Source organism: Ascaphus truei, chromosome 1 (genome assembly GCF_040206685.1).
Source record: "Ascaphus truei isolate aAscTru1 chromosome 1, aAscTru1.hap1, whole genome shotgun sequence".
In the NCBI taxonomy this organism is placed as follows: Eukaryota; Metazoa; Chordata; class Amphibia; order Anura; family Ascaphidae; genus Ascaphus; species Ascaphus truei.
Genome location: NC_134483.1, coordinates 70,840,399 through 70,861,480, shown reverse-complemented (window position 1 = coordinate 70,861,480; position 21,082 = coordinate 70,840,399). Strand labels below are relative to the sequence as shown.

Genomic DNA, 21,082 nt, shown 5'->3' with positions numbered 1-21,082 from the left:
ATTTCACAGTTGTGTCATAATATATATTCACTTCTAACACTCTTTGTTTTCTTGGAATCACTAGCCCCTGTATTAAGTTTTGCACTAGCACTTTGTCACAAATATTCACACATTCCAATCAGGAGCGCCCAGTTACACATCTCCTAGCATCCTTTAAAATGAATAAATCAGTGGAAGTCTATGGGTCTCCATATGGAGTCAAGCTGTTCCTTTATAATCCGTCGTTTATCAGGTGAAACTCGATTTTGGAATACTGCAGAAGCATTCACCGTGTCAATGCTGTGTAACAAAACATTGATCATACCAACCTTGCTACTTAATAAATGTTCAAAGCTCTGTACTGTTTTATGGAGTTGCTCACATTTCTGCAGGCTAAGGTTAAAAGACAGCACTTTTTTCTTGTATTGACAACTCTGGCTGAACAAATCTGAAAAACTTCTGCTGTGTCTTAAATTGGATAGACCCCCCCCCCCCCCCCACATACAATATCCTGGAACTGTCATCAATAACAACCTTAACTCTTTCTACAAAGTCCATCCCAAATATCACTTTGGCGTACTGTTCTGGTATAATTACGACTGCCTGATTACATTTACGCCCTCCAACAAGCAGCTAAACCAGGGGTGGGGAACGTCCGACACGGCCCGCGAAGTCATTTGGTCCGGCCCCCGGGAAGCCTGCAAGAATCGTTTAAAAAAAAAAAAAAAAAAAAAAATTTTAAACTCCTTCTTTCCTGATTGGCTGCCCGTGCTGTCACTCTGCCAAGATTGGTTTTTTTTGGCCCGCCTCTTCCCTCAGCACTGCCCCCCTTCCTTCTCTCCTCCAGTATTGCCGGGCTCCTTAGGCTCCGCCCCCCTGTCCCTCCCTTTAGGCTCCGCGGCCTGCCAGTCTCTCAGCTGCACTAGCCATGCTGCTCCAGCAGCCCATCCACGGGCCCCAGGTAACCCACATACCCCCTCCCAGACACCTTACCCACCCCAAGGCGGGAGAGGCCTTATTATTGTGTGTGTTTACAGAGGTGGGCTTATTGTGTGTGTGTGTGTGTGTGTGTCACTGTGTGTGTATCTGTCACTGTGTGTGTGTGTGTGTGTGTGTCAATGTCACTGTGTGTGTGTGTGTGTGTGTGTGTGTGTGTGTGTGTGTGTGTGTGTGTGTCAATGTCACTGTGTGTGTGTGTGACTGGCACTGTGTGTCTCTGTGTGTGTGTCACTGTCACTGTGTGTGTCACTGTCACTGTGTGTGTCACTGTCACTGTGTGTGTGTGTGTGTGTGTGTGTGTCACTGTCACTGTGTGTGTGTGTGTCACTCTCACTGTGTGTGTGTGTGTCACTCTCACTGTGTGTGTGCGTGTGTGTCACTCTCACTGTGTGTGTCACTGTCACTGTGTGTGTGTGTCACTCTCACTGTGTGTGTGTGTGTGTGTCACTCTCACTGTGTGTGTGTGTGTGTGTGTGTGTGTGTGTGTGTGTGTGTGTGTGTGTGTGTGTGTCACTCTCACTGTGTGTGTGTGTGTGTGTGTGTGTGTCACTCTCACTGTGTGTGTGTGTGTGTGTGTGTGTGTGTCACTCTCACTGTGTGTGTGTGTGTGTCACTCTCACTGTGTGTGTGTGTGAGTCACTGTCTGTGTCACGGTCACTGTGTTTGTGTGGCAGCAGCCGCCTGAGGTGATTAAGGACCTGAGTATCACCAGGGCGGCGCGGGTACGCAGCGCTCCAGGGGGGAGAGGGTATAAGACGAGTGGGGGATGGGGGGGAAGGGGTATAAGAGGAGTGGGGGATGAGGGGGGAGGGGGTATAAGAGGCTTGGGGGATAGAAGAACGAGTCTGCGGTGAGAGAGACACCTCACTATCGCCTCTCCTCCTCCCCACACCGGGTAGCAGTTGTGGAGGAGGGCACCTGCTCCAAACCCCCCTGCTCAGATTCCCCCCCCCCCCCCCCCCCCCTTGCACACTTACACGGTCCTCCTCCCCACACCGAGAAGCAGTTGCGGAGGGCACCTGCTCCGATCCCCCCCAATCAGATTTCCCTCCCCCTGTGTGTGTCAGAGAGAGTGTGTGTGTGCGTCTGAGAGTGTGTCTGAGCGAGTGTGTGTGTGTGTGTCTGAGCGAGTTTGTGTGTGTGTCTGAGCGAGTGTGTGTGTGTCTGAGCGTGTGTGTGTGTGTCTGAGCGAGTGTGTGTGTCTGAGCGAGTGTGTGTGTGTGTCTGAGCGAGTGTGTGTGTGTGTGTCTGAGCGAGTGTGTGTGTGTGTGTCTGAGCGAGTGTGTGTGTGTCTGAGAGAGAGAGAGGGAGAGTGTGTGTCTGAGAGGGAGAGTGTGTGTCTGAGAGAGAGAGGGAGAGTGTGTGTCAGAGAGAGAGGGAGAGTGTGTGTCTGAGAGAGAGAGGGAGAGTGTGTGTCTGAGAGAGAGGGAGAGTGTGTGTCTGAGAGAGAGAGGGAGAGTGTGTGTCTGAGAGAGAGAGGGAGAGTGTGTGTCTGAGAGAGAGAGGGAGAGTGTGTGTCTGAGAGAGAGAGGGAGAGTGTGTGTCTGAGAGAGAGAGGGAGAGTGTGTCTGAGAGAGAGAGGGAGAGTGTGTGTGAGAGAGAGAGGGAGAGTGTGTGTGAGAGAGAGAGGGAGAGTGTGTGTCTGAGAGAGAGAGGGAGAGTGTGTGTCTGAGAGAGAGAGGGAGAGTGTGTGTCTGAGAGAGAGAGGGAGAGTGTGTGTCTGAGAGAGAGAGGGAGCGTGTGTCTGAGAGGGAGAGGGAGAGTGTGTGTCTGAGAGGAAGAGGGATAGTGTGTGTCTGAGAGAGAGAGAGAGAGAGAGAGTGTATGAGAGAGAGCGTCTGAGAGAGAGTGTCTGAGAGAGAGAGATAGAGAGAGAGAGAGAGAGAGAGAGAGAGAGAGAGAGAGAGAATGTGTCAGAGAGAGAGGGTCTGACAGTCAGAGTGGGTCTGACATAGTGGGTCTGACAGTCTGAGAGTGGGTCTGACAGTCTGAGAGTGGGTCTGACAGTCTGAGTGAAAGTGGGTCTGAGAGTGAGAGTGGGTCTGAGAGTGAGAGTGGGTCTGAGAGTGAGAGTGGGTCTGAGAGTGAGAGTGGGTCTGAGAGTGAGTGAGTGGGTCTGAGAGTGAGTGAGTGGGTCTGAGAGTGTGTGAGTGGGTCTGAGAGTGTGTGAGTGGGTCTGAGAGTGTGTGAGTGGGTCTGAGAGTCTGCGAGTGGGTCTGAGAGTCTGCGAGTGGGTCTGAGAGTCTGCGAGGTGGGTCTGAGAGCCTGAGCGAGAGAGTGGGTCTGAGAGAGAGTGGGTCTTAGAGAGAGTGGGTCTGAGAGTCTGAGCGAGAGAGTGGGTCTGAGAGTCTGAGAGAGAGAGTGGGTCTGAGAGTCTGAGAGAGAGAGTGGGTCTGAGAGTCTGAGAGAGAGAGTGGGTCTGAGAGAGAGAGTGGGTCTGAGAGTCTGATTTCCCTACCCCCTGCCCGATTTCTGTGTGTGTGTGCATGTGTGTGTGCACGTGTGCATTTGCGTGTGCACAGACACCAACCCACAGTCAGTCAGTCACCTAAAGAGAAGCAGTTCCAGCCATCACATTAGTGGTGAGTTCATTAAATGTTTCACCAAATATAGCAGGCTAATTTTTAAGTTGATAATTTTGGATGGCCCTCGAATGATTTTATAAATATCAAAATGGCCCTTGGCAGAAAAAAGGTTCCCCACCCCTGAGCTAAACTATTTCTTCTGTCTGACATACTGTAGTCGGCAAGCTGAGGAGAATGGCCAAGCAGTGGGTTCATTTGTTTTGTTTTTTAACAATTTCACATATACTGTATGCAGAACCTCAGGTGTACTGCTGAGATCGATGCTCCTGTGTTCACGGTGCTTCCAGAGCCTTTGTTTATTATGCTGACCGTGAAAGTCAGGGGTGAACAGAATGCTGCAGGTATATCCAAGTCTCTATAATTTGGCTCATCACTAGTACCTGATGATGATCCCTAGTACCTGATGATGATCCCTAGCTGGAGGTTGTTGTGTGTAGAGATGGGCGAATTTTCCACCTAAATCTGAATCCAACGCATATTGGCCAGTTCCTTTCAACCATGAATATCCACGGATTAGTCTTGAGAAGGCAGATTCCTTTTTGAATCCGAGTTCGGATTCTTAAAAGATCAGAAGTGTGGGATGGGACTCGTTTAAATATACTTTGCATATTCATTAGCATACGTCCCAGGGTACCTCAGGTGTGTTCCTTTTTCAGCACAAGCTTCTCTCCCTAACTTATTTAGAGGGAGGTTTGAGGGGACATACATGCATGCAATTAAATTGATCTCGGCAACCTCCTCCTGGAAAAAGTAAATGATTCTCACAAAGGAATGACGTCCCTGTTGTGACCAGTTTAATATTTATTTTGCTGATGGTAAAATAAATTCAGTGATTATTATTGTAGGAGACATATATAGTGCCACCTTGTACTTGCCATCTGCATGTTGTCTAATGATTTATATCTGTTCAGTTTCTGATGGAGGATTTTGTCATTTTCTGTTGCTTCTCCGTTATGTTTTTAGGAATCTTCCCCTGATTATCTACAATTATAGGCTAAAGCAGTAAAATTCCGGGCATTATTAAAAACACTGCTCTCTGATTGGATAATGCCCGGAATTTTAACCAATCAGTAATGCCCGGAATTTTAGCAGCTTGCAAAGTGTAATTTTCAATCGGTTTATTTCCAGCCACTCAGCTTTCACAACAGCTGAGACAGGGCAGGGGATTGGTCAGAATGAAGTAACAGCTCTGAGACAGGGCAGAGGATGGGTTGACTCCTCCCCCTCTTGAGCTGACTGAAATTTTCTGAGCAGATTCAGTTGAATTGGGGGGGGGGGGGGTTGGGGAGTGGGGAGAGTCTGCAAAGTTTAGTAAGTGGCTGCATTTTTTATTGTGTGTGTGTGTCAGTAGCAGTGTTTATGGGTATAGCAGCAGCAGTGTGTGTGTGTGTGTGTGTGTGTGTGTGTGTGTGTGTGTGTGTGTGTGTGTGTGTGTGTGTGTGTGTGTGTGTGTGTGTGTAGAGCTGCTGTGTGTGTATAGAGGTGCTGTGTTGTATGTGTGTAGAGCTCCAGTGTGTGTGTGTGTGTGTGTGTGTGTGTGTGTGTGTGTGTGTGTGTGTGTGTGTGTGTGTGTGTGTGTGTGTGTGTTGTGTTGTGTGTGTGTGTGGATATAGATATCTGCAGTGTAAGAATATATAGAGGTGGATTCATGTATTTACCATTTTATTTTAATTAAAAAATCTATATAACTATACAAAAGTGTCTATAATTTATGAAACAAGTCTACATTTAGCCTATAATAGTAATAATCCCCTAAGAACAGGGCATTACTGGCCAATAATGCTCTGGCTGGGTTAAAGTCCCTCGGCTTCGCCTCGGGCCTTCAACACTTCCAGTCAGGGCATTATTGGCCAGTAATGCCCTGTTCTTAGGGGATTATTACTTAAATATCTTCAAATACTTCCACAGAATTTACACTGACTAAACCACTTTTTGGGTTCTTTATTTATTTTTATTTTTTTAAACACTCATAGAATATTGCATAGATTGCTCCTTCTTAAATCACATATTTAATGCAGTGTTCAGTATTGCCCTGACTGATGAATTCTAGTCCTGTCCAGAATGTGACTGTCCTTTATTCTCTTTATTCCTCTTTTATCAACTTCTATTTATCCAGTTAGGTCCAGAGTTCAGATTGGTTCGGGCAAAAGATCTGAGGGTTTCTCCTGGAGGGAGGGCAGTATCTATAAGTATAAGGCCCAGATCTACAGAGCTCCATTTACTATGAAGCTCAATGGAGCTCTGTAGATCTGGGCCTTATACTTATAGATACTGCCCTCCCATCCATGTGTAACCCTTATTCGCCCCCCCACCCCCCAGACTCATCGGTGGTGTCTAGGGTGCGTGAGGGCAGATTACATGCGTAGTGGTGGTGCATACCTGCGTGGAACAGGAGGGCCTGAACTTCCCACGTTGTTATTGGGGAGACAGGACCAGGCTTCTGGGGTGGTAGCCTCCATGCTTTCTTAGTGGTGCAGCGCCTCCATCTTCTATAATCCCAGGAATATGGGATAGGACCTGTATAGAAGAACCTCCCTGGTCATGGGGTTGAATGCTCCAAACTCACAACACAGTCTCTGTATAAAAGTATAGTCTCTTTATTGGTCAGATCAGCGACTCCAAATGTAGTGGCGACCAGCAGCCACAACAACAACAGCAACGCTCCGGTATTCCCTCTCCTCTTCTCCTCTCCTCCAAGTCTCTCCTCCGACAGGATGGGCTGGGCTGGGGCATCAATACCCCACAGCCCACCTCAAAGGTTAGCCTCTGGGTGGAGACTGGATTCTCCCCATCACCCCCAGCCGCGGGGTGAGGGGCATTGGTCCACCGGGTCTATTGTGCTATCAGCTCTACTCAAAGTGGCTGAGTCTCTCCGCTCCTCTCTCTGCTCCTGCACGACTCGCAGGTGAGACCGCACTGTCTCCTCCAACTCCTCGGACAGCACCGGACTCGAACTCGCCCAGGACTAACAGAACTGTCACTTACAGGAGCGGCTGCTAAATATAGTGTCAGCCCCACCCCTCATGATGTCAGCAGAGCCTCCCCTCTGTCTCGTGCCTGAAGCAGAGTCAGGGGCCTGCGTCTACCACTCAGGGCAGGGCTAGGAAGGGGGAGAACCCATGATAACTACTGGTGCCTGCCCTTAACAGGACTTACCACAGTAGGAGGAAGATAGGTATAGCCCGTGCTGTTTACAGGGGGCTACACATGCAAGGCGCTAACTTAAGTAACACCTCATTAAACGTTGACGCGTATCTTCAAAGCTCAATAACGCAGTGTTATGGTGTTTTCGCCGTTGCGTTAGCTTTAACAGATGCTAGTGTTAATAATATGCAAAGGGGGTGTTCACCCCATAACGATGCATATCCACAACAGTCCGTTAAAGGTAATGCAGAGATTTAATGTGACGTTAGTTGTCCTACAGTAGCTAAACTTGGCGTTACTCACTTCCAGATGCTTAATGCCATGTTATTTTAAGTTAGAAGGTAGTGCTAACTTAACGTTAAGCTAAGGAATTAAACAAGGGCTGTTGTTTTTGAGTATAATTAGCTTTGTGGATATCAATTAACCTCAGGGAAAATAAGAGCCGTTATTGATTTTGATGATGGTATTTTATTAGCACTGGATAAACAAACCTTTGTGGATTTTGGCCTTTATTGTGTCCCTCGCAAATATACAGGACACCTGGGAACTGGGGTGCTTTTCTTTATTTTCTGCTCAGACATCTGTCCATGCAGTGCAACATGCAGGTCTCTTCCAACCTTCTTGCTATTAACACTGAAAAATACACAATCCTACTTCTATCCTTATCTCCAAGCCACAAGGTTTGCCCAACCACCAACTCCAGGGCACCCACCTTCCAACCTCCACACTATTTCCGTCGAGCTCCAACCGCCACTCCCTATCATTTCCTGCAAGCCATAACTAATAGACCTAAAGGTTTAAAGAAATACCCCATTACAATATACATGCAATAGATCAAGGTAATATTGAAATGTAGCATTAACACCTTTAATGCCATTGACGCTTTCTGGGCCCTTTTATGGAGGGGCTATGAAGTTGTAAGTGTAAATATTTGGAGTGGGCCTTGCCTATGTGGGAAGCACAATCCAAATGGTCCTCTAATCACAGAGATAGCAGTTAAAGTCATTAAATAAAATAAATTGGAGTTAAATACGATTTATGGCAATATTTTCATCATTTCGTGCCTAAAGCAGTGATAACGGACTTGTGACAGGGTGAATTGACTATCCCAACACTATGTCTAGGAGACTTATGTATACGTCTGGAGTCCAGCAGTGACCTGGTTAATCCCACCTGGAGAAAAGGCTTGGTTAATTAACTATGTCCCATCTGCCTCGTTAAGGGGCTATAAGAACCCAGGGCTCCCAGTGGTCCCGGGTTCCTGTCTGAGTCAGGGAAGCTTATTCTGAAACTCTGGAGGGAGACAAGCCTGCAGCAAGGTATCTTACAGGGAGACACTTACCCTTGATCTTTGTGCTTTTCTTGGACTTGAACTGCCCATTCTGGGAAAAGGGTAAAGCCCTGTTATGGACTATTTAGTGAGACTTTTCTAAGATGGGGGGTTTTCTTTGGGGTTCCATGTTTTTGTGGCTGAATAAACAAGCCTACAGAAAAAGATCCAAAGATCCTAAGCAGCACCCATCATTTTCACTCCTAAACCACTGTCCCAGTGAGCAAGACACTTTATAACTGGACACTTCTTTGAATAAACAAACCTATTCAGATAACCACGTGTTGTTGTGTTGTCCCTGCAACAGGGCTTTGTACCGGTTTGATATATAGTGCTATTTTTAACAGTGGTGTATACAAATGAGCATACACATTTAGGATTAACGGTTAGTCACTTCATGTGCTATTATTACCTTGTAATATTGGGCCACCAACAATAAAATCTCCTATTTATTTTTTTCACCAACCACAGCTTGGCATGAGGCCTATCGTGCCTATGTATATAATTGTCTACTATAGACATAAGTAAAATAAGAATAGCCAACCTAAAATAGATCATAGAAATAACTAATATTAACAATGTTGAACTTAATATATTAACCACTTAGAAGCCAGCGTAACACGCTAAACATGGTTAACCCATGATTAGCTTGCCGCATGGTCTACTCTACTAAAGGTTTAATATTTGCACATATTGATTTTCTGCTTTTTTCATTTTATATGTCGGGTGTTTATGTTGTGCAGTATGTTAACCCATTTAGTGTCTGAAGGCAGTCCTTTGCAATACATCAGTACATTTGGGCATCAAAAGGGTAAATCATTGTGACGGTGAGGGAGTAACCAGGCTCAATAATAAAGGTTAAGCCCACATGGTTACCTCTGATTGGTGTGTAACGGCCATAGAGTGTCAGCTCTTGGACCCAACTGTCGTATATGCATCACTGAGACTGTGTGTAAATGATGCAACAATTCAGTATTTTTGCCTTCCCAGGGGTGCTGGCCAGCGGAGCTTGCGAGGCTGGGAGTTTGAGGGTGGATTTTGTGGGGACACTTCTATCAGATTGTGGCTATGTAGCGGGGTTCGCGAGTTATGGGATACCCCAAAGATGTACTCGGGAATCAGGTAAGATTCTCGGGCACATTGAAGCACAGTGCTCCGGCAAAATCCTACCCTGGGAACGTTCTTGCGACTCACCACCAGGGTTCCTTGCTTCAGCACAAACAGGAAACGTAAAAAGGGCAAGGGGGATCAAGGTAACCCCAGAATGGTCCCTGGGTCCCGAGCATAAGGGTGGATGCCCAGTTTATGCCCAAGTCACCCTGAACCTGGTATAAGGGTTCAGTGGGTGCTTCAGCTATGTCCTAAAACTGCAAGGTTTTTATTGTGTGAAAGGTAAAGTCAGGGTTGTGCAGTGTGCCAGGGATAAGGCTGGTAAGAGTAGGGAACATATATTCTTATTCTATCCTTGACACCAGACCAGAAGACTTAGACCCGTTAATACACAAGACACATAAGCAAAGAGAATTTTATTAAAGGTTTTATTTAATAAATGTTATGCTTGTACCAATGTGTATGTGACTGTGGGATTTCTAAGTCTGCGGTTCCGAGAGACCAGATGGCTACCAAGTTTGGCGCCACTGAGTCTGCTCGGGACCCGGAGTTGAAAGCCTCAAGGATGCCAAGGTGTTAGAACAGGAGGAGTACTGTAGTTATACTGGAGTACCTCCGTCCTGGGCTAACAACCATTTGCCCTGCCCCAGACTCTGCGGATCCTGGACAGCGGGTGGGCTCGATATGCTAAGAGGCAGAGATGCCAGGGTGGCGCATGCCCCTTAGCAGAATCCTCCACCTCCCACAGTTACATCACTAGCACTGAGTAATGCAGATTTCTATGAGTTAACTGAAAACGAAGAAAAGCGCTTGCTCTGATAGTGCGATCAAATTATATTGGAATTGATCTCTAAGTTCATAGTGCAACAAGAACACTCAAATGTTAACTGTATCAGGGTTAAAACAAATAATGCATTCAATGACGTACAGTAAATGAATAGTTTTTGCCCTCACTATATGTTGCTAGATCAGCAGCATTATGTAGTGGTGTCGGTGGGGACGAACTTTACGCATTACGCTGTTGACGCAGACACGCCCCCATGACACACGAGGTAAAGGCGGTAGCCCAGGATCACACCGGAGGAACAACTGGGAGATGCCACCGGGGACGGGCTAACAGACACTGCTTCATAAAATGCTGTTGATCTAGCGACATATTGTAAGGGCAAAACCTATTAATTTGCCGTTGAATTTGTTATTTGTTTTAACCCTGATACACGTCTAACATTTGAGTGCTCCTTGCTGCACCATGATCTTGGAGATTAATCCCAACACAACTTGTTCGCACTATGGGAGCATGCGCTTCTCTTCTTCGTGTTCAGATTTTTCTACCATGGATATTGGGAACCATCCTATGAAGCAGCAGCCGACCCCGGCTAACTAGTTTGGCGATCTAGTTGGTCAATATGGACATCTGATCCATCAGGAATAAAGTCACAAATCGCTTTCGTAACTACTGCATATGTGTTTTTGATATTTTTCATTGACTCTGAACTGAGACTCTATTTAGTGTGGCTATAGTATTCACTTTTTTGGTCTATACTGAACCCATGGAGTGATTAATCCACAGCTGAACTGTGTTGTTAACCCAACTTGTATATTGTTTTGGTAACAATTGGACACTTGTATCTGTGTCACATCACATTATTCACCTTTTAATATTTATTTCTTTATACTGCTTTTCACCTATAAAGCTTCACATTTTCTGGACCTATTTCACAAATCACATAACCTAGTTACTTGGGTAGCGCAGATTGTTTTTTCTTGTGTGTAAACGCTTATTTTTATCACTAGCATTATTTAACACTTTGTTAATGCAATTTTCAGATATGTAAATAAGGATTGTTATCACAAACCTATTTATGAATAAATAATTCTTAGTAAATACCAAGTCTAAAAAAATAAAACAGCAATATTGACCTTGAGTGGATCTAGTCCAATGGACCATATTTACTAAGAGGTGTTATGCCGTAGCATAGCATCACCGTGTAAGAATTTGTAAATCATTAGATATTATCAAGTGTCTTACAATAATATTTCTCTGTATTCACAGGTCATCGTTCACAACAGTTCTCCAAGGAAAATCCAAAAATGAAAGCATTTCACCTAGCCCGGAATAACTTGGCTCCGATACCGGATCACTGTGTTAAGACAAGTAAGTAATGCTAATAGTATAAACATTTAGGATTTAGGTGCCAACTGCACAACATGTTTTGAGATGGTTTTTGCACATACCATCTTCTAAACTGATACTGAAGACAGATTGGACATTATATGGCCCCAAAAGTGTTCACAACTAGAGGTAGACGATGAACACGAATTTTTAGTTATGGTTTTTATTTTGGTATCAAACAATTTGTTGGTTTGGTTTTCCCTGAATTAAATGGGTTTTTTATTTTGGCATTATGTGGACTATATGAAAATAGAAATAATTCCTAAAATAAAAACTGGTGTTTTGCTTCCCAATTCAATTAATTATGTAATTGATCATGTATATTCAGCACCAGTTAGCCAATCAGCAGTCGGATGTATTAGGTAGGAGAGTTATATGGAGGAGGCTTCACCTTGGGGGCCTTGGGCAACCATGTTGATTGTAGCAGGAAAGTCAAACTGAAAGATACAGATAGTGACTGACAGAGACGGCGAGTGTGACAGAGACGGCGAGTGTGTGTTTGTATGTGTGCCACAGTGAGTGTGTATGATAGTGTGTGACACAGCGAGTATTTGTGTGTGTGTGTGTGTGTGTGACACAGCGAGTGTGTCTTTGTGTGTGTGTGACACAGTGAGTGTGTGTTTGTGTGTGTGACACAGCGAGTGTGTGTGTGTGTGTGTGTGTGTGTGTGTGTGTGTGTGTGTGTGTGTGTGTGTGTGTGTGTGTGTGTGTGTGTGTGTGTGTGTGTGTGTGTGTGTGTGTGTGTGTGTGTGACAGACACAGAGAGTGTGAATAAACTGTTATCTTTACAGCTGCTTCTAAAATTAGAGAATCACCTTATTTTCGGGGTCGCCCTATAATCTGGCAAATACAATAATTATGCATACAGATGCCTGTATAAATGGGAAACAGTACAAACATATTCACATTACTAGACATCCTTAGTGATGAAGAAAGGGGGGGGGGGTCTCACATGGAAAATTAGAACACATTTGTAACAAGTCATAATAAAATATTGTTGGTATATTTATAGGTTCTGATGTAAAATATACACATAGTAGTAATCAACTAAAATGATCTGCCAAATCAAACAATACCGTACATTATTTACAGTTATCTTAACGATACACACAGTCAAACAATTACCAACAGATTAAAGGAAACCATGAACAGCTACACTAAATTCAAATAACCAACAAAGCAAACAAAGCATACATATGCCCCCTAAAATAGTATCACGATCACAAGGAGATAATGCCCCTATTCCACAATACAGGGTCCCCCACCCTGTGGCGGATTTCCCATCTGGCCTGATAGGCCCAGGCCTATGGTGGCAAATTTCCTCCTTTTTTTTGCCCCATATATAGAGGCCCCGCTCTCTTCTCCACTGATTGCCGGGGGGGAGTGTGGGGCCTCTGTAAAGTTCTTACCTTCTCTTTCATGCCACCCTCCTCCTCCTTCAGCGTCGCAGCTTGAAATGAAGCTGTGACGTCGCATGGCGTGGCGGACCTCACATGGGTCACGTTGCCATGGCAACGTGCCGTCGCGGCATCAATTGGTGCCACTTCATCACATTATCATGACAATGTGACACCATGTGATGTCCCATTGCCATAGAAATGTGACGACGCAGCGTCATTTGACGCCGCAATGCTGAAAGAGTTTGGTGGCATGAAGGAGGAGGCGGCCTGGGCGGCACCAAGGTAAGTGCCTATGGGCGGCAGATTTGTAAACCCGCCACTTCCCTTAGCAAGTGCTAGGAATGGAACTAAAATCTTCTCCAACCTGGGAAGCAGCTGAACAGCATATCGTTTATAAAAAGGATTAGTCTTTTCTGCACACCTCAAGCTGTAAAAAAAAAGAGGGGTGAGCGACTTCATACATTACACAGTGCAGTGCACAGCAGAAGAAAAGAATGGCTTCTAGTAACAGATGCGCAGTAATTTCTTATTAGCCAGAGGAAAACTGAAAGTTTTGTTTTGGTCTGTTATCTTGGGCGCGCGGTATTTAGATGCGGTTCAGATTTCTCTGAGCCACAGAGGTTTGTAAAAACCCAGATGTTGTACTATGCCTATTGTTATGGGAAAGTTTTGTAGTATAAATAGCAAAAATAATGACCTATAAGGAAAAAGAACAGGGGGTTACCACTTTTCTATACTGCAGACCACTTTGTGGGATAGAAAAGTTTAAATTGAGTTGTTCCAATCTTCAAAAGTGGGGACAAAAACACTGTCTCAAACTACAGGCCGATCTCTATAGGGAAGCATGCTTTAAACTGGTTTAATTCCTACCTATCAGGTAGATCCCAACATGTGTCTATCTCAGGCTCTAACTCCAACCCCTTGGATATCACTTGGCGTCCCGCAAGGCTCTGTTCTGGGGCCTTTACTCTTCTCAGTGTTCATCAATGATCTTCCCACAGCTTGTAGGAAGCTTCAATACACATGTATGCAGATGACACAATCCTATATGCACACAGCCATAGCTTCTCCGACTTTGAACACATACTTCAATCTGACTTTTTGAGACTTGAAAATTGGATTTCCCAAAACAAACTGTTTTTAAACACTGACAAGACTGTAACAATAGTATTTGGGACCAAGGTTACATTTTTAAAGCTTCCAGTGACTGAGCTCCAGATCAGAACTAACACTAATACCACCTTAACTCTTGTTACTAGTTTTAAATACTTGGGCATATGGTTTGACTCCCATTTAACATTTGGGATGCACATTGATACCCTGACATCCAAAACCTATGCTAAACTAGGTGTACTATACAAAAACAAATCCTCCCTAAGACATCTGGTCAGAAAGCGTATCGCACAGCAGATGCTAATGCCAATTATCGACTATGGGGACATAGTATATGGCTCGGCACCCCAAACCTACCTTAGCAAACTTGATACCCTCTTCAATTCAATATGCCGTTTTGTTCTCCAATGCAACTACAGTATCTATTACATATCTTATATTTAAGTTTTATGTACAATTATTTTAACAGGACGCACATATACAATAAAGAAAACGTGTGCACCAAATGTAAAAACATAACTAATAACATATAGGCCGGTATTGATTTTAGGTGAATAAATAACTATTTTATGCAATAGACACTTTTCATTTATTTCTAAAACAGAACAGGTACATAGCCCCGATATCTTATCTCTTCTGGGCCTATGTGGGTATACCTGAAGCAACAATTATTGGATGTGGTAATGTCAAAATTGAAATAGGAAATATTAGAAAAAATAAACCAATTGCAACAAGATATTTGCAGTGCACTAAAAAAACACAAAAATTAAACAAAAAGTAAAGAAATACACAACATTGAATACCCCCACTTGTTTTTTCCATTCTCTAGTCTTCCTGTTTATGTACAGACCATTTGATCTTGGTTTTCCTCTAGCTTTTCCCCCAGCAATATTAATTAATTAAGCCTACTGTATTTGACACTGCATGCTCTGCTAGACGCTATTCCTAACATTCATTAGCATTCCAGTATTGTCCTACATTTCTCTTGAGTCTACCCTTTGTTCTTTGCAGCAAGCTAAATGTCTTGTTAACAACAATATAATGATATTCCCTCTTCAGTAACAATGATTATGACAGTTTAATTTTAATAATCACAATTAGCAGTTATTCATTAATAGTATATGTAGCCCTCTTTCCCCTGACCTAAGGGACTACGCATGCTGCTGTGCCTGAGTGGCAAACAGGAGGCCTGATCCTCTGCCACTGGGAGCCTGGGTGATCACGTTCGCTAGCACACAGCACCTCCACCTGAGAGAGATTCTAACGCAGTAGGATAACCTCTCACAGGAACCCACCAGTAACAGATAAGAATACGCACACACAGTATGGCTAACTTATATTTGCTAGCATATAATGTATAACGTAGATAATAACAAGGCCATACAAGGACGCACCCACACAGTACTCCACCCCACAGTAACACCATCCTTGTGGAACCCCCAAAGTATGCAGGTGCCTGGGCAATTAACCCTTTAGTGTCCACAGACAGGCCCACCAAAAGTGTGTGTGTGTGTTTGTAGTAACGCTACCCACAGTGTGTATGGGCGTTGGTGCACGTGGTACAGTACCTCTCCTGGTGTCAGTCCAGACCAGGACAACCACAAGCCGCAAGTCACCGCACAGCGTCTGTCACTGTGTCCCTGACACTATGCAGTACTGGGGAAGCGTCCCTACCTATGGGCCTTCCCTGCAGAACACACAACCTACAGGGAGTCGGGACTAGCTTGGACCTGGGGGGAACTCTGGTCTAATCCAGCGGAGCACTGCACCCTGGACACTACCTTCTTCCTCTACATCCTGTTCCCGACTGGCGTGGTGTGCTGAGCGAGCCAAATGTATCTCTTGGCTCCCCGAGATTCCAGGGGTCCTAACGGCCATTCGCGCCTGTTTGACCTGCAGCCCCTGAGGTTGCTGGGACTTGTACTGAGGCACTGCGCATGCGCAAAGGCTCAAACGCACATGCGCGAACATCTACAAGATGGTGGCGCCCTTTGATCAGTACCGCCGCGGAACTCCAGCGACCCGGTTGCCCCTCTGACTGCCCACAGCTCCCTGTACTCGCCGGGCCCCCACACGCCTCGCCGGTGGCCCCCGCACGCCTCTGCAGCCAGCCGCAGACTCCCCCTTTCCCCGCATCGAGGTATGGGGAACCAACGGGGACCTGGCTACATATAATTAAAATTAACAACATATTTTGTTCCTCAAAAGTCTATGCATTTTGTTTTTAATTCTTGTGATGAACTGTGTTAGATTTATTAACATTTGCTGTATAGATTATGTACTATGGCACTATATGATATGTTGGTTTTAAGGATCAGACCCAATAAAAAAAAAATGCTTAGGAATATTTGTCAAATGCCAGGCTAATAATATCTTTAAATAATTATTATATGAGAAAACTTGCATTTGCAGAGAAGAGCCACTAAATTAATAATGAGGATGAACAATCTAATTTATGAGGAGAGGCTAGCTAAATTAGATTTATTTACATTAGAAAAGAGGCGTCTAAGAGGGGAAAGGATAACTACGGTATATAAATATATGTGGGGGCAGTACAAGGATCTTTCAATAAAACTATTCATCCCACGGGCAGTACAAAGGACTCAGGGTTATCCCTTAAGGTTGGAGGAAAGGAGATTTCACCAGCAGCAAAGAAAAGGGTTCTTTACAGCAAGGGCAGTTAAATATGGAATGCATTACCCATGGAGACTGTGATGGCAGATACAATAGATTTGTTCAAAAAAAGGTTGGCAATAGACAAACAAAATTGGGGGTGGCTGTAAAAGACACAGCAAACCCCCTAGAACCCCTTTTGGTGCACCTTATGAAAAATTGATGAATTGAAGAATATTTACCCCTGACTTTGTGTTTACTGTATGTACAGTGTCTTTGTCATTTATATGCCGGTATACCCCATTTCTTTTATTAATGTCAGTATATAAAATAAAGTGTTTTATTTCATCAAATTTTCACTGCTGTTTATAAGAGGTTCTCACATAAGAACCATTTAGTCCCATTTACCAGTCACATTTTCATTGTGTCAGATTGAGTGACACTTATATAGGAGAGTGCACCAAAAGGGGTTCTAGGGGGTTTGCTGTGTCTTTTGCAGCCAACCCCAATTTTGTTTGTCTATTGTCTACCCTAACCCTTGTGCACGCCTAACATTACAAACGTTTTGGTCTCTTTCTTTCCTGGTACCAGAAAAAGGTTGGACATCTTTTTAGAAAGGAAAGGTATATAGGGATATACCAAATAAGTATACATGTGAAGAATGTTGATCCAGAGAGTAATCCAATTCTTGGAGTCAGGAAGGAATTTATTTTTCCATTTATGAGATATCATTGGATGATATGTCACTGGGGCTTTTTGTTTGCCTTCCTCTGGATCAATATACTGTAAGTACTGATATAGCAGGGGTGGGCAACCTATTTTTCAATGTAGCCACAGGTGTGGCAAATGAGAAGTGAAAATAGCAACACCTTGTAAAAATTGAGGGATTATGTTGCGCATTCGAAAATGTAAAACACACTGTTTGAACAAGTTTATTCAAAACATGAACACTTTGATTACTCAGTTACAACTGAGTCAGACGCAAACAATGAAAATGGTTCAAATTGAAAAAGACCATCATCATCTCCCCATCATCATATCATCTCATTTCCCCCCTCCTCCTCATCATCTCATTTCCCCCCCACCCCAACTCCTCCCCACCCTCATCCTCATCTCATTCCCCCCATCATCTCCTCACTACCCTCATCATCATAATCTCTTTCCCCCATCATCATCATCTCATTCCCCCCCCCCTCATCATCATATCATCTCATTTGACCCCCCTCATCATCATCTCATTCCCCCACTCATCGTCATCATCTTCACACCACCCTCATCATCTCCTTTCCCCCATCATCATCATGGCATCTCACCCCCCCTCGTCATCATCATCATGGCATTTCCCATCATCACCCCCATCCCATCATCACCCCCAATCCCATCATCACCCTCCCAACCCATCACCACCCTCCTCCCCATCATCACCCCCCCATCATCATCATCCATCCCCCCAATATCATGATCATCTCTTGAGCCAGCTTTGTATTGCTTCTTACCTTGCCAGACAACACCGGAACAGGAGTCTGTGGAGCGGTCGCCACTGGGGTGTGTGTTCCACCCCCACCGTGCACTCATTGGTTCTCTCTCCTCCACTCGCCTCCCGGCTACTGTCCGGGTGCATCCCCTCAGCAGTACTGCTGCAATCGGGCGCCGCTGCTGCTGCCGCCGCACTCGTGCATGGCACCACGCTCGTTTCCCATTACTTCCCAAATACAATTCGACAAACTCTGGTTGCCAATTCGCCACAAGTGGCGAATGGCGACAGGGTTTCCCACCTCGGAGATATAAGATAATGTATCTGTCGTCTAAATTTAGCATAGGTTGAACTTGGGAAAAAGAGCCAGTGAGTAAAGACACCGACTGGCACTGAGTTTGATTTGAAGCAAGGGAACCTGCTTGAAACCCCTGGCGTCGGCTCCTTGTTATCTTGGGCAAGTCACTTTATTTCCCTATGCCTCAGGCACCAAAAAACATAGATTGTTAGCTCTATGGGGCAGGGACTATGTCTGAAAAAATGTCTGTAAAGCGCTACGTAAGACTAGCAGCGTTATACAAGAGCAAACTATATTATTATTTATAACTTGATGGACACATGTAACTGTAACTATGCATTTGGAAAATGTGATAATTTAATGGCATGGGAACAAAAATAGATATACTGTAACTAAAAAATCTCTTATAGTTTAAATGGATGTTTAATTGTATGCTATAACTTAATCTAACATGGTCTTCAGAAAATCCCAGAGAGTCTAATGTTTAGCAGATATACAAATGGGAGTCAGATTGTGGCAGAACGGCCTCGCAGCAAGGTCAGTAAAGAATCCACACGCTGTACTTGTGCTGTAACTATCCGTTTCGGGGTTTATTTTCCACACAAGTAACCAGAAATATTAGGCACACCGTCCCTTTAAGGCAAAATAAAACCATGAACCAAAAAGCCTACTCCACTTTAGGGAGACTGACTAAAACATAACAGCTCTTGACTAGCCGAGTGGTTAGCTAAGCTAATTACCAGTTCAAACCGAACATAGCATAATACAGAACATCTATAATTAAAAAATTCTTATCTGAGGTCCGGTAATCCATCCCAGAAATTTCCAGGCAATCCCTCTGGGAACTGTTATGCCTTGCAGATTGGTCTGCCTGCATCCTCAGCAGACTGTGAAACCCTCGTTACTGGCAGACAAGCTCTGCATCCTCACCAGCTTGTTCAGATCAGATATAGTGAAAAAGTACATTTATCCTAAATGCACACAGGCCTGATGTTTCAATCCTTAGGAGGACCTTCTTCAGGGGTCACATACCTGCTAGGGACCACACAATAAATAGGCTAAAAAGCATGGTCAAACGGGAAAGGGGGTGGGGCAGTGTTGTGATCTAATCTGATCTATATTATATACATAGTTTGTTCCTTTGTTGTTAAGTTGGTTGATTTCATGGTAGAAGTCTACCACTTCATTGTCTGCTTGACTTGATGTTGGGGCATACAGTACACTTGGATTTGCATGTTGGCAAGTACCCACTTTAGCCGGGTATATTGTTCAAGCTTTCATAGTACGGTTAATCCTACCAGCACAAGTGTCGCTCCACCTCTTCCTGAACACTGATTGCCACCTTCCCAGCACTTTGTTGCAGTGAGATAAGGATTTGAGGGAAGGAAATATCTATTTATTGACACCATATAAATAGCACTATATACGCAGCACTTTAGCGAAAAGAGATGGCATTACAGGGAGTTGCAATACAACACCTACCTCAAACTTAAAAGCTCACGATAAGAAAATAAATCCCTAGTTTACAATCTCTGAGATATTTGAGTCCATAACATTATGGACATAGTGGAAAAGGGTAAGAGTGCAGTGGACAAGTGCCTAGCCAAGGTGGTTTGTAAGTGCAAATTTGTATGAGGGAAACAGAGAATCAAAAAGCTTTTACTGCACACACTGTTCTCAGGAATACATCAATAACATACATCTACACTGCTGCTCAAACCTTCCTCATCAGAGCTACTGAACATGCAGCGAATCTGTACTGCAGCCAGACAAGTGGGTGGAAGGTAGCACACAACACAACATAGAGCCTGGTGTTTAAGGTTACATTTATTCACAAAGTTTCATATCATGAGATAGGCAGAAAGTTCTATCTTTATCCTGATAAGAGACATTGTGAATAGATATTATTGAGTGGTGCTAAGCTTGGAGCCATAAGCCGCCAGTTCAAGTCAATGGATTTAAGGAGCCTTACATCTTAGCACTGCTTAGTAAATATGGCCGAAGTGTCATTGGTTCATTTATGAGTCACACGCTTCAACCGCTCCTTCACACGCTTCACCGCTCCCCGCAATGTATGTATTATGTCTTTATTTATATAGCGCCATTAATATACATAGCGCTTCACATTCGTAATACACGTGACAATCATATAATAAACAAATAATACAAATAACAAACATAGGAATAAGTGCTTCAGACATAAAAATTAACATTTAAGAAGATGATTCCCTGCTCTGAAGATCTTACAACCTAATTGGTAGGTAGGAATAACGTACAGAGACAGTAGGAGGGAATTCTGGTAAGTGCGTCTGCAGGGGGTTAAGGTTAATGTATCAGGTGTTAATTATCAGCCATGGAGCTACTCGTATGGTTCATTAAGCAGGTGTGTTTAAGGTGGATAGAGAGGGTGCTAGTCGGGTATTGAGGGGAAGGGCATTCCAGACGTGTGGAGCAGTCAGTGAGAAAGGTTTAAGGCGGGAGAAGGCTTTAGATACAAAGGGGTAGAAAGAAGACATCCTTGAGCGGAATGCAAAAGAGTCGGGATGGTGCATAGCGAGAAAGTAGGGTTGAAATGTTAGGCCTGGGACATAGTGCCCCAAACAGTGCTGAGGCACGCTGAGGCTCAGGGAAAGCGGTGCTTTCCCTGTCCTTACACAGCGCGCCGTCAGGGGGCGGGCCAGTGACCTCACGGAGCTGGTTCGCCCTATTGGGCGAACCGCTCACGTGACTGGACTTGCGCTCCGGCAAGCAAGAAAATCTCAAGACTCCGTCAGACACACGCTTCCCCAAGCGTGCTGACTCGTGTGCGAGCCACTGCTAAAGCCGCTCTCATTGCGGCTGCAAGGGCTCAGTGCCGAGCAGCA

General features: G+C 44.5%; 1 protein-coding gene across 3 annotated transcripts in view; it reads left to right on the top strand.

Annotated features, from left to right (window-relative positions):
• The window catches only part of ANKRD55 (ankyrin repeat domain 55), a 136,895-nt gene that overhangs the window by 100,544 nt on the left and 15,269 nt on the right, over nt 1-21,082 (top strand). For all 3 annotated transcript variants that reach the window (XM_075589242.1, XM_075589250.1, XM_075589258.1), the window contains one exon: nt 11,201-11,302. In XM_075589242.1, coding sequence (XP_075445357.1) covers nt 11,201-11,302 — 102 coding nt within the window. The remainder of the gene's footprint in view (nt 1-11,200; nt 11,303-21,082) is intronic.